This window comes from Gadus morhua, chromosome 1 (genome assembly GCF_902167405.1).
Source record: "Gadus morhua chromosome 1, gadMor3.0, whole genome shotgun sequence".
NCBI classification, from domain to species: domain Eukaryota; kingdom Metazoa; phylum Chordata; class Actinopteri; order Gadiformes; family Gadidae; genus Gadus; species Gadus morhua.
The window spans coordinates 21,112,617-21,125,116 of NC_044048.1; the positions used below are offsets into that span (position 1 = coordinate 21,112,617).

Here is a 12,500-nt window from a genome sequence, read left to right on the forward strand (position 1 = left end):
TACAGAAGACAAGAGCTAGATAGACAGACAGACAGGCAGACACACAGACACACAGTTTGTCTCTGTTGACAGGTGACAAGAGCTAGTCAGACAGACAAACAGAGAGACAGACAAAAGCTAGTGAAACTCAGGCCACACCTGTGGAGTCAGACTTTAATGGAAGGTGTCTCTGGTCAGTGTCATGTGGTTTTATTTGGCTGAGGATGCTGGTCTAGACAGGCAGGACGGGTCTATGTATCTAGAAGATGATGCTGGTCCATGTATCTAGGGTCTATGTATCTAGATGATGATGCTGGTCTATGTATCTAGGGTCTATGTACCTAGATGATGATGCTGGTCTTTGTATCTAGGGTCTATGTATCTAGATGATGATGCTGGTCTAGACTTGCAGGACGGGTTCAGGTGTCTGATTTGAACACATCTTGTGAGGATCTAGAGGTCAACAGACCAAAAGTGAAATGTGCTGTTATACGATTACATACTTGCATGAACAGGGGAAGATGGAGGAGTGACATGATGAGTGGGTGGTCAAGGACGTCTGGGTTAGGGAGGAGGGTGAGGAGAAGGGAGGAGGAGACTGAGAGGGAGTTGGAGGACAGGAAGAGGCAGGAGGAGGAAGAGGAAGAGAGTAGGAGGAGAACGGTATTGTGTTTTGGTTTGGGGGTGAACTGTTGATAAGCAAAATAAAGAAAGGGTGGAGGAGAGAGAGAGAGAGAGAGAGAGAGAGAGAGAGAGAGAGAGAGAGAGAGAGAGAGAGAGAGAGAGAGAGAGAGAGAGAGAGAGAGAGAGAGAGAGAGAGAATAGCATAAAGAATGTAAGTCTTTCCAGGAGATTTAAATTAAGAGCTTGTCTCTGTTCTCGGCTGGGTCTAAACTTATCCGCCCCCCCCCCCCCCCCCCCCATGGGGTCCGGGCCAGGTCTTCATCCCTACCGGGTCCCTGCAGGCTCTCCTCGCCCCCTAACTCCCTTGGCCGGGTTGTATTTCATGCAGGACAGGTTATTAATATCCCGCTGCCGTTGTCAATGGTTGTTGGCAGCTGCTGTAATGAAGTCTTGTTAACAGTAAAAGAAGCGTCTGACGTCGGGCTCGGAGGACGCCGCCAGCCAACTGCTGGGGTGTGTGTGTGTGTGTGTGTGTGTGTGTGTGTGTGTGTGTGTGTGTGTGTGTGTGTGTGTGTGTGTGTGTGTGTGTGTGTGTGTGTGTGTGTGTGTGTGTGTGTGTTGTGTGCATCTGTGTGTGCATGCATCTGTGTGTTTGTGTGTGTGTGTGTGTGAGTGTGTGTGTGTGTGTGTGTGTGTGTGTGTGTGTGTGTGTGCATGCATCTGTGTGTGTGTGTGTGTGTGTGTGTGTGCGTGTTAGAGGACTTCCATGTGTGTTCTGGTGCCCATGTGCCTACGTGTGTTCAGGGTGGGTTGTTGGTTCTGCTGATTGCCTTCCTGGTTTGCTCAGAGGAAACAGGGTCTCCTTACTGGTGTCCCATGTCTGCGTGGTTTGGGCGGTGTCTCGTCACTCGGTGGTGATTGGGCGGTGTGTGGACGTTTGGGGGCTGTCTGGTCATTAGGGTGGCGTGTGGGCGGTGTCTGTCAGGTAGGATAGCGTCTGCAGGAATGTGTCATGAGGTTGGAAAATCTCTGACTCCCTTGCCCAGGATCTCAACACAAGTCAGTGAAACACCATGAGATAAAGACACGCATACACACACACAGACACACTCTCACACACACACACACACACACACCGTTAGATTAAGACCTAGGAAGATAGAGACTTGGGGACACTCAAACACACACACACACAACATGAGATAAAGACCTATGAAGATAGAGACTGACAGACCAATGGAGAGAGAGACAGAGAGAGAGTGAGACAGAGAGGGCGAAAGATGGACAGAGAGAGAGAGAGAGAGAGAGAGAGAGAGAGAGAGAGAGAGAGAGAGAGAGGAGCGAGAGATGGACAAGAGAGAGAGAGAGAGAGAGAGAGAGAGAGGAGAGAGAGACAAGAGAGGAGAGAGAGAGAGATGGAGAGAGAGAGAGAGAGAAGAGAGGGAGAGAGAGAGAGAGAGAGAGAGAGAGAGAGAGAGAGAGAGAGAGAGAGAGACAGAGAGAGAGAGTGGAAAGAAAGAAACAGCGAGAGAGAGATGGACAGAGGAGACAGACAGACTTGTCCAAACCATTATATTATATTCCTGGAGATATCCCTCCCCCCCCCCTCTCCTCCAGCTGTCCGCTGCATTCCCCCCTAGCTCCCCGCTCCTTGTACGGCCGGCCTCCCAGTTCTTCCTCGGGGCTGGGGGGGAATGCTGGTTTATAAGATGGCGATATTTGAGGATCATCTTTTTGATGAGAAAGATGTTCGATGTTAAGTGACCCTGAGTATAACCAGTGGTTTAAACCTACTGGTCATGCCATCAGCAAACTACTCCTGACCCTTTCCATGGGTTTCGTGGGCAGATATTGAACGATGGGTAGGAAGCACATGCACAACTAAATGTAAGAGGTTGGGGTCACAATAATATTCTGACCGAAAAATGGGGTCATGGGTCAAACAGCTTTTCTATAATAACTGGATCTATAATCTATAAACTGGATCTAGAATAGCTGGATCTATAATTTATAACCTGGATCTATAATGACTTTATCTATAATCGATAAACTGGATCTATAATTGCTGTATTGTTGATCTATAAACTGGATCTATAATAATTGGATTGTTTATCTACGAACTTGATCAATAATAACTGGATCTATAATCTATAACCTGGATCAATATAACTGGTTTGTTAATCTATAAACTGGGTCTAAGATAACTGGATCCTCAATCACTTTGAAAACTTTACTGTCCTTCACCAATGACTCTCACTCACTCAGGCAGCTCACCCTGCAGATGATGATGACTGTGTTGTTAATAAGACTTAAGTTGGTTTAGGAGGTTTAGGGTCAGGGTTTATTACTCGCTGGCTGAACCAATCAGCTCTCAGAAGGTCTGGTGTCTTGATCGTTTCTCAAAGAAAGGCTGCAGATAAACACTAACACAAACACACACTTACAAACACAAACAACCACTATCAGACACACACTCACACACACACACACACACAAACACACACACACACACACACACACACACACACATACACACACACACACACACACACACACACACACACACACACACACACACACACACACACACACTTAAGAGGGAGATACTCTGACTCAGAGATAAAACAGACTTCCGCATCTATCTCCCCCGCCTCTCACACAAACACGCACACATCTTTGAGTGTGGGCCAATGGTCGAGTGGATCCAGTAGCATCCAGTAGCTGGATGTTTTTTATCACATCACAGTCTCTCTCTCTCTCTCTCTCTCTCTCTCTCTCTCTCTCTCTCTCTCTCTCTCTCTCTCTCTCTCTCTCTCTGTCTCTGTCTCTGTCTCTGTCTCTCTCTCTCTCCCCCTCTCTCTCCCCCCTCTCTCTCTCTCTCTCTCTCTCTCTCTCTCTCCCTCTTGTTCTCTCCCTCTTGTTCTCTCACTCTCTCTCTCGCTCGCTCTCCCTCTTGTTCACTCTCTCTCTCCCTCTCACACCCTCTTTCTCTTTCATTTCTCTTCCTCTCATTCTCTCGTTGGCATTTCACTGACAGATTTCTCCCTCTATTTGAGTTTCCATTTGAGTGTGTGTGTGTGTGTGTGTGTGTGTGTGTGTGTGTGTGTGTGTGTGTGTGTGTGTGTGTGTGTGTGTGTGTGTGTGTGTGTGTGTGTGTGTGTGTGTGTGTGTGAAACATGTTCCCAGTAGGTTCCCAGTCATGAATCACATTGTATCATAATGTATCAGAATGATCTGTGGTTAACATCTCTAAATAGAAAGTGTTACAGTGTTAACAGTGATAACAGTGTTGGCTACCATGTAGCCACCTAACACTGTAAACACTGTAACAGTGTAACAACGTTAAATTGTATCTACGTTACAGTATAACAGTGTAACCAAGTTACCGTGCAACAATGTACATTTTTATGTAACATTTTTTTTTCATTTTTTTTTTCAATGTAAATTTGTAATAGTTTGAAAGTGTAACCACGTTACTGTGTAAAAGTGTAACTGTATAACACTGATACAGTATAACAGTGTAATCACGTTACAGTGTTTCTAGTTAGCTGTGAAAGTGATGCAGTTTAACCAAACAATACTGGCCCTGTGTATCGTTTTGCTTGGTTAAACTGCATCGCCCTTCACGGTTTACATAGAACACTTCCCCAGCTAACTAGTAACACTTTCCCAGCTAACTAGTAACACTTACCCAGCTAACTAGAAACACTTTCATGTCTATTTTCCCCCGCGAGGGTCGGAGGTGACTAAAGCCTGAGACGCAGCAGGTTTCTCTTTTAGGTTCGGGGGCTCAGGTTACGTTGTGGACTTCTGACCGGGACCCCAAGTCAGCGCGGCTAGTCCAGCTAGCTCTACTAGCTCTCTCATCCTCAGGTTGCATCTCATTATTCCCACTGTAAAACACTTATTGTGAAGCGCAGATTAGCGTCGGAGCTACACGCTAACGCGCTGCTTTCCACGCAATGTATCGTGTGTCCGGTCAGAGTCCAATGAGACTGATGTCGCTTGATTTCCAGAATCTTTGGAGAACTGAGTAAACTACACAATGCTTACTGAATCGTGTTGTTATATCAAACCAGTGGGACCTTTAGCTCTGGGTGTGTGTGTGTGTGTGTGTGTGTGTGTGTGTGTGTGTGTGTGTGTGTGTGTGTGTGTGTGTGTGTGTGTGTGTGTTTGTGTGTGTGTGTGTGTGTGTGTGTGTGTGTGTGTGTGTGGTATCAGGTATCTGGATGTTAATGAAACATGTTTCTCCTCAGAAGAAAGTATTCAGTCATCGCAGGACAGATTTGGAGCACCTGTTGCTGGCTGTCTGACAACCAGACCACAGACTGGAATACACACATAGTTATTATTACACACACTCACACACACACGTACACACACACACACACACACACACACACACACACACACACACACACACACACACACACACACACACACACACACACACACATACACACGGGTGTGAGGATGGCTCCAGGCTTCCTGTGGAATGTTTGGTGACTGTTGGTTGTGATGAAGATTATTTACACCCACCCACTCACTTCACACACATGTAGTAGTTAGGGGGGGGTTTAGGGTGGTGGTGGTAGTGGCTCTCATGGTTAGGGTGGGCAGAAGTCTGCTAGCTGTTGTAAGGCTGGTGGTGGTGTTGGTTAGGCCAGTGATGATGATGATGATGATGATGATGATGATGATGGTAGTGGTGGTGTTGGTTACGGAGGTGGTTAAGGTGGTGGTGATGATGGTAGTTGTGGTGTTGGTTACGGAGGTGGTTAGGGTGGAGGTGATGATGGTAGTGGTGGTGTTGGTTACGGAGGTGGTTAGGGTGGAGGTGATGACGGTAGTGGTGGTGTTGGTTATGGAGGTGGTTAGGGTGGAGGTGATGACGGTAGTGGTGGTGTTGGTTATGGAGGTGGTTAGGGTGGAGGTGATGACGGTAGTGGTGGTGTTGGTTACGGAGGTGGTTAGGGTGGAGGTGATGATGGTAGTGGTGGTGTTGGTTACGGAGGTGGTTAGGGTGGAGGTGATGATGGTAGTGGTGGTGTTGGTTATGGAGGTGGTTAGGGTGGAGGTGATGATGGTAGTGGTGGGGTTGGTTACGGAGGTGGTTAGGGTGGTGGTGTTGGTTACGGAGGTGGTTAGGGTGGTGGTGTTAGTTACGGAGGTGGTTAGGGTGGTGGTGATGATGGTGGTGGTGGGGTTGCTTACGGAGCTGGTTAGGGTGGTGGTGTTGGTTACGGAGGTGGTTAGGGTGGTGGTGTTCGTTACGGAGGTGGTTAGGGTGGTGGTGTTGGTTATGGAGGTGGTTAGGGTGGAGGTGATGACGGTAGTGGTGGGGTTGGTTATGGAGGTGGTTAGGGTGGTGGTGTTGGTTACGGAGGTGGTTAGGGTGGTGGTGATGATGATGGTGGTGGTGGGGTTGGTTACGGAGCTGGTTAGGGTGGTGGTTCTGGTTAGCATGGTGGTGGTGCTTGGGTTGGTTGTGATTAGGGTGGTGTTGGTGGTGGTCAGGATCGACAGGGTCCCAGGCGGTGTCTCCCCCCCCCCCCCGCCCTGTGATCCGGGGGCCGTGACCAGCAGGGAGTCCTCCCCTGAACAGAGCCCTGCTCCATAGGTCAGCCTCTGAGAATGGACAGGAGGGATCAACACACTCTCCTGGTAACCATGGAGACCGTTTAGATGACACCGGGCGGGGATGCAGCGGACCGGCCCGTAACTCAGTCTTTAGGGGAAGGTGTGAGGTTAAGGCCAGCTCGTATCGGTATCACTAAACCCAGCCCTCTTAAACACCACAAGAACCACACAACAGGATGAGACCACCCAACACACAACAACAACAACAACAACAACAACAACAACAACAACAACAACAACAACAACAACAACGACAACAGCAATAAAGACATTTAAAAAAAGGTGTGCTTTAAGAGAGAGTTTTTGGAGGAAGGGGCCTTGCAGGACTGGAGGCTGTAGGTGGAGGTATGGGTTGGGGTGTATTTAGGGGTAAAGGTGGGGGCATAGGTGGGGGTATAGGTTGGGGTATGGGTGGGGGTGAAGGTGGGAGTAATGGTGGAGGTTGAGGGAGCCAGGGAGAGGAGATTTTTCAATGTCATGGGGGAGTATTTATGTGTGTGTCAAATATAAAGTGTGTGGTTTGTTGGGGAGCCAGTGCTGGTTTTGGGGAGCATGAGGTGATCTCTGACTCTCCAAGTCTAACGATAACTTAAAGGTGAGGGCCGCTCAATGGCTGAGAACGCTCCACCGTACCGTTTCCTGGTTTCACCCCTACCCTAACTTCCTGCCCCTCTCTCCCCCCCTCAGCGCTGGCTGCCTCCGTGGCCTACGAGGCCGACCACGCCCACGGCTGCGCCCAGGGCAGCTGCTACCCCGCCACCGGAGACCTGCTGGTGGGCCGGGAGAAGAGCCTGAAGGCCTCGTCCACCTGCGGCCTCAGCAAGAGAGAACCATACTGCATCGTCAGCCACCTGCAGGTGAGTCCAGAGAACCCTAGAGAACCCTAGAGAACCCTCCTCTAGACCAGAGAACCCTCCTCTAGACCAGAGAACCCTAGAGAACCCTAGAGAACCCTACTCTAGACCAGAGAACCCTCCTCTAGACCAGAGAACCCTAGAGAACCCTAGAGAACCCTACTCTAGACCAGAGAACCCTCCTCTAGACCAGAAAATCCTAGAGAACCCTAGAGAACCCTACTCTAGACCAGAGAACCATCGAGAACCCTACTCTAGACCAGAGAACCCTAGAGAACCCTAGAGAACCCTCCTCTAGACCAGAGAACCCTACTCTAGACCAGAAAATCCTAGAGAACCCTAGAGAACCCTACTCTAGACCAGAGAACCCTAGAGAACCCTACTCTAGACCTGAGAACCCAAGAGAACCCTAGAGAACCCTCCTCTAGACCAGAGAACCCTCCTCTAGACCAGAGAACCCTAGAGAACCCTACTCTAGACCAGAGAACCCTAGAGAACCCTAGAGAACCCTACTCTAGACCAGAGAACCCTCCTCTAGACCAGAGAACCCTACAGAACCCTACTGCATCGTCAGCCATTTGCAGGAAGAGAACCCTCTTCTAGACCAGAGAACCCTACTCTATACTAGAGAACCCTACTCAATACTAGAGAACCCTACTCTATACTAGAGAACCCTGTTCTTGACTGGTCAGCCTGAAATAGTCATCAACCCGCTGGTTAGTCTACATCAGCGGTTCTTAAACCTTTTGATTCGGATCCAGAAAACAACTTGCCAAAGCACATCACCACACCACATAATGAGGATAGAAGATGCATATCACGACGTGTCTCCCCAGGATGATAAGAAGTGTTTCTCGTGTGACTCGCGGCGCCCCTTCGACCCGGTCTACAACACCATCAGCCACCGCATCGACAACGTGGTCACCACCTTCAAGCCCCACCGCAAGAAGTCCTGGTGGCAGTCCAAGAACGGTGGGGCCCGCCGCTACTGCTAACCATACAGCTACCGCCGCTACTGCTGACCATACAGCTTACAGTACAGCTAGCGCCGCTACTGCTAACAGTACAGCTAGCGCTGCTACTGCTAACCGTACAGCTAGCGCCGCTACTGCTGACCATGCAGCTTACAGTACAGCTAGCGCCGCTACTGCTAACAGTACAGCTAGCGCCGCTGCTGCTAACAGGACAGCTACCGCTGCTACTGCTAACCGTACAGCTACCGCCGCTACTGCTAACAGTACAGCTAGCGCCGCTACTGCTAACAGTACAGCTAGCGCCGCTACTGCTAACAGTACAGCTAGCGCCGCTACTGCTAACAGTACAGCTAGCGCCGCTGCTGCTAACAGTACAGCTAGCGCCGCTGCTGCTAACAGTACAGCTACCGACGCTACAGCTTACAGTACAGCTAGCGCCGCTGCTGCTAACAGTACAGCTAGCGCCGCTACTGCTAACAGTACAGCTAGCGCCGCTACTGCTAACAGTACAGCTAGCGCCGCTGCTGCTAACAGTACAGCTACCGACGCTACAGCTTACAGTACAGCTAGCGCCGCTACTGCTAACAGTACAGCTACCGCCGCTACTGCCAACAGTACAGCTAGCGCCGCTACTGCTAACAGTACAGCTAGCGCCGCTGCTGCTAACAGTACAGCTACCGCCGCTACTGCTAACAGTACAGCTACCGCCGCTGCCGCTAACAGTACAGCTACCTCCGCTACTGCTAACAGTACAGCTACCGCCGCTGCTGCTAACAGTACAGCTACCGCCGCTACCGCTAACAGTACAGCTACCGCCGCTACTGCTAACAGTACAGCTACCGCCGCTACTGCTATCATTACAGCTACTGCCGCTACTGCTGACCATACAGCTTACAGTACAGCTAGCGCTGCTACTGCTAACAGTACAGCTAGCGCCGCTACTGCTATCATTACAGCTACCGCCGCTACTGCTGACCATACAGCTTACAGTACAGCTAGCGCTGCTACTGCTAACAGTACAGCTACCGCCGCTACTGCTATCATTACAGCTACCGCCGCTACTGCTAACAGTACAGCTACCGCCGCTACTGCTATCATTACAGCTACCACCGCTACTGCTATCATTCCAGCTACCGTCGCTACTGCTAACAGTACAGCTACCGCCGCTACTGCTAAGAATACTGCTACCACCACAACTGCTATCATTACAGCTAATGCTGCTACTGCTAACCCTGCTGCTTGCACTTATACTGTTCACATTACTGCAAACCCCCCCCCCCACCCTCCCCCCCCCCCGACCCACACACACAACCCACAGCTACGATACCACTATTCTTGATCACAATCTTGCTAACACTACCGCTGCTGCTACTTATCACATTTGCCTTTGTTCAACAGTTTATTCATAGTTAGTTTAATGGAGAAAACATGAGAACATTTTAAGTGAGTGCTAAGAGTGAGTGCTAAGAGAGAGTGCTAAGAGAGAGTGTTAAGAGTTAACTCAACAACACTTTCTGATGCTGCTTCCACACTTTCCAAACCGCTAGATTGAACCGGGCTAGCTAGCACGTCTGTGGTATCAGACCACAGGCAGCTGTTCATCCTCAGCCTAATGCTAGGCCTGTTATTATCCAGAGGAGATGGGGAGCGATGGGAGGAGAGAGAGGAGAAACATGGGAGACGCAGGAAGGAGGAGAACTACGGGAGAACAAGAGGCTCACAAACAGCAGCTCTCTATTAGCTTGTTTCCTTTATCTTTATGCTTTCTCTCACAAAACCACTGGAGGTTTGGTGATAGGATTAACACAAACAAATACCCGCACGCACCCACTCACACACACTCACTCACTCACTCACTCACTCACTCACTCACTCACTCACTCTCACACACACACACACACACACACACACACACACACACACACACACACACACACACACACACACACACACACACACACACACACACACACAGGAACCAGATACAGCTGCGAACTGGTTTAATCACAGAGTGCCCACTCAACATGGCAACCTGACAGAGAGAGGGAGAGAGCAGAGAGAGTGCGAGAGGGGGTGATAGAGAGCTAATAGAGATGAAGGAGAGAGAGAGAGAGAGGGGGGGATTCTGTTCATAACGCGTTTTGGCAGGAGTCGTGGTAAACAGGAGATTTTATGGTGAGGAAAACAGTGACTACCATGGAAAGAACCAAAGAAAAATGTAGTAAAAGGAGAAAGTCAGCAAAACAAGCAATAGAGAGAGAGAGAGAGAGAGAGAGAGAGAGAGAGAGAGAGAGAGAGAGAGAGAGAGGGGGGAGATAGATGGAGAAAAGAGAGAGGGGGAGAGAGAGAGAGAGAGAGAGATAAAGAAATAGCCGGATAAAGAGAAACAGTTGAAGGGATACAAAGAGAGATAAATAGAGAGAGAGCTAAACAGCGCACGAGAGAGAGAGATGATAGACATGCAGACGGAAGGACCGATAGATAGAAGGGGAGAGAGAGAGAGAGAGAGAGAGAGAGAGAGAGAGAGAGAGAGAGAGAGAGAGAGAGAGAGAGAGAGAGAGAGAGAGAGAAATGATAGACAGACAGACAGACAGACTGATAGATACAAAGTTCACTTGTCCAGTTCTGAATCTTCACACACAAAGATGCTCCACATGTGTTTTACAGGAAGTGTTGTCTATTTATACTTGTCTCCATGGCGATGGCATGGCGTTTCCGTGGTGATAGAGGGGCACAGAGGGTCATTTGTCTTACATGCGTGTTAATCAGGGAAACGCTCGTCCGGTCGGCAGCACACACTGTTTCACCGGAGCAGGTGTGTGTGTGTGTGTGTGTGTGTGTGTGTGTGTGTGTGTGTGTGTGTGTGTGTGTGTGTGTGTGTGTGTGTGTGTGTGTGTGTGTGTGTGTGTGTGTGTGTGTGTGTGTGTGTGTGTGTGTGTGTGTGTGTGTGTGTCTGTGTGTGTCTCACTTTTATCCCTAATTGCTGAATCATCCAGGATCGTCACACACTCACTGACACACACACACACACACATGCACACACAGACACATGCATTGTCCTAATCAGATATTAAGTGACTTTCTATTGCAACAAAATAACCAAAGTCTCTCTCTCTCTCTCTCTCTCTCTCTCTCTCTCTCTCTCTCTCTCTCTCTCTCTCTCTCTCTCTCTCTCTCTCTCTCTCTCTCTCTCTCTCTCTCTCTCTCTCTCTCTCTCTCTTTCTCTCTCTCTCTCTTTCTCTCTCTCTAGGGAAGTCTGATGTGGTTCTCCAGCTCGATCTGGAGGCAGAGTTCCACTTCACCCACCTGATCATGACCTTCAAGGTGACCTTCAGAGCTTTGACCCTTGACCTCAAAGTTATACTTCTGTGTTGAGTAGCTGTTGTAGCGTAGGTCCACCACGGGTATCCGCCATAAGAGCTTCTCCTTATGGTTTATGAGTCTAGACGACCCTAGTCACTCCTCCAGGGACATCTTCACAATGTGAAGAGGATGTACCCTACTTATGAACATGTCTGAGGAGCTCCTCAACGGTCACCTGGTGACCCTGACGTGGTGACCCTCACCAGGGGACCCTGACCTGGTGACCCTGGTGAGGCACACTAGGGGGGCGGAGCCTAAATCCAGTTGTTCACCTCTGACCCTGTAATATAGCAAAAGATGAACTTCATTAATGTAAAATAGTGAGGCGGTAATATAAACTTCAATTATAAGAGGGAAAAAAGAGGGAAATAAATGGAAAAAGTTTGAGAAACGACCCCAAGATATCCCTCTTCAAACAACCACTCTATATGTGTACATCCATACATCTCAGTGACTCCTGAGTACGTCCATGTCTCTATACCTTACCTGTGTGGTGCTGACCTCTCCCGTCTCTCCCCTCTCTCCCCTCTCCCCCTCTCGCTCCCCTCTCCCCCCTCTCCCCTCTCTCCCCTCTCTCCCCTCTCTCCTTCCCATCCTCTCTCCCCCCCTCTCCTCTCCCCCCTCTCTCCTCTCACCCCTCTCGCTCCCCCCTTTCTCCCCTCTCCCTCCTCTCTCCTCTCTCCCCTCTCCCTCCTCTCCTCTCTCCCCTCTGTCCCCTCTCTCCCCCTCTCCCCCTCCCTCCCCTCTCTCCCCCTCTCTCCCTTGCATCCCCTCTCTCCCCTCTCTCCCCCCTCTCCCCTCTCTCCCCCTCTCTCCCCCCTCCCCCTTCTCCCCCCTCTCCCCTCTCTCCCCCTCTCTCCCCCCTCCCCCTTCTCCCCCCTCTCTCCTCTCCCCCCTTCACCCCCTCACCCTTCTCCCCCCTCTCTCCTCTCCCCCCTCTCTCCCCTCTCCCCTCCCTCCCCTCTCCCCCCCCTCCCCTCTCCCCCCCCTCTCCCCCTCTCCCCCCAGACCTTCCGTCCCGCCGCCCTGCTGATCGAGCGGTCAGCTGACTTCGGCCGCACCTGGC

At 50.2% G+C, this 12,500-nt stretch overlaps 1 protein-coding gene across 2 annotated transcripts in view; it reads left to right on the plus strand.

Annotated features, from left to right (window-relative positions):
* lamb2 (laminin, beta 2 (laminin S)) overlaps positions 1 to 12,500 on the plus strand; it is a 45,078-nt gene that overhangs the window by 5,054 nt on the left and 27,524 nt on the right. For both annotated transcript variants that reach the window (XM_030365809.1, XM_030365818.1), the window contains exons 3-6: positions 6,931 to 7,100; positions 7,934 to 8,069; positions 11,322 to 11,395; positions 12,443 to 12,500. The exon at positions 12,443 to 12,500 is cut by the window's right edge and continues 131 nt beyond it. In XM_030365809.1, the coding sequence (XP_030221669.1) occupies positions 6,931 to 7,100; positions 7,934 to 8,069; positions 11,322 to 11,395; positions 12,443 to 12,500 (438 nt within the window). The remainder of the gene's footprint in view (positions 1 to 6,930; positions 7,101 to 7,933; positions 8,070 to 11,321; positions 11,396 to 12,442) is intronic.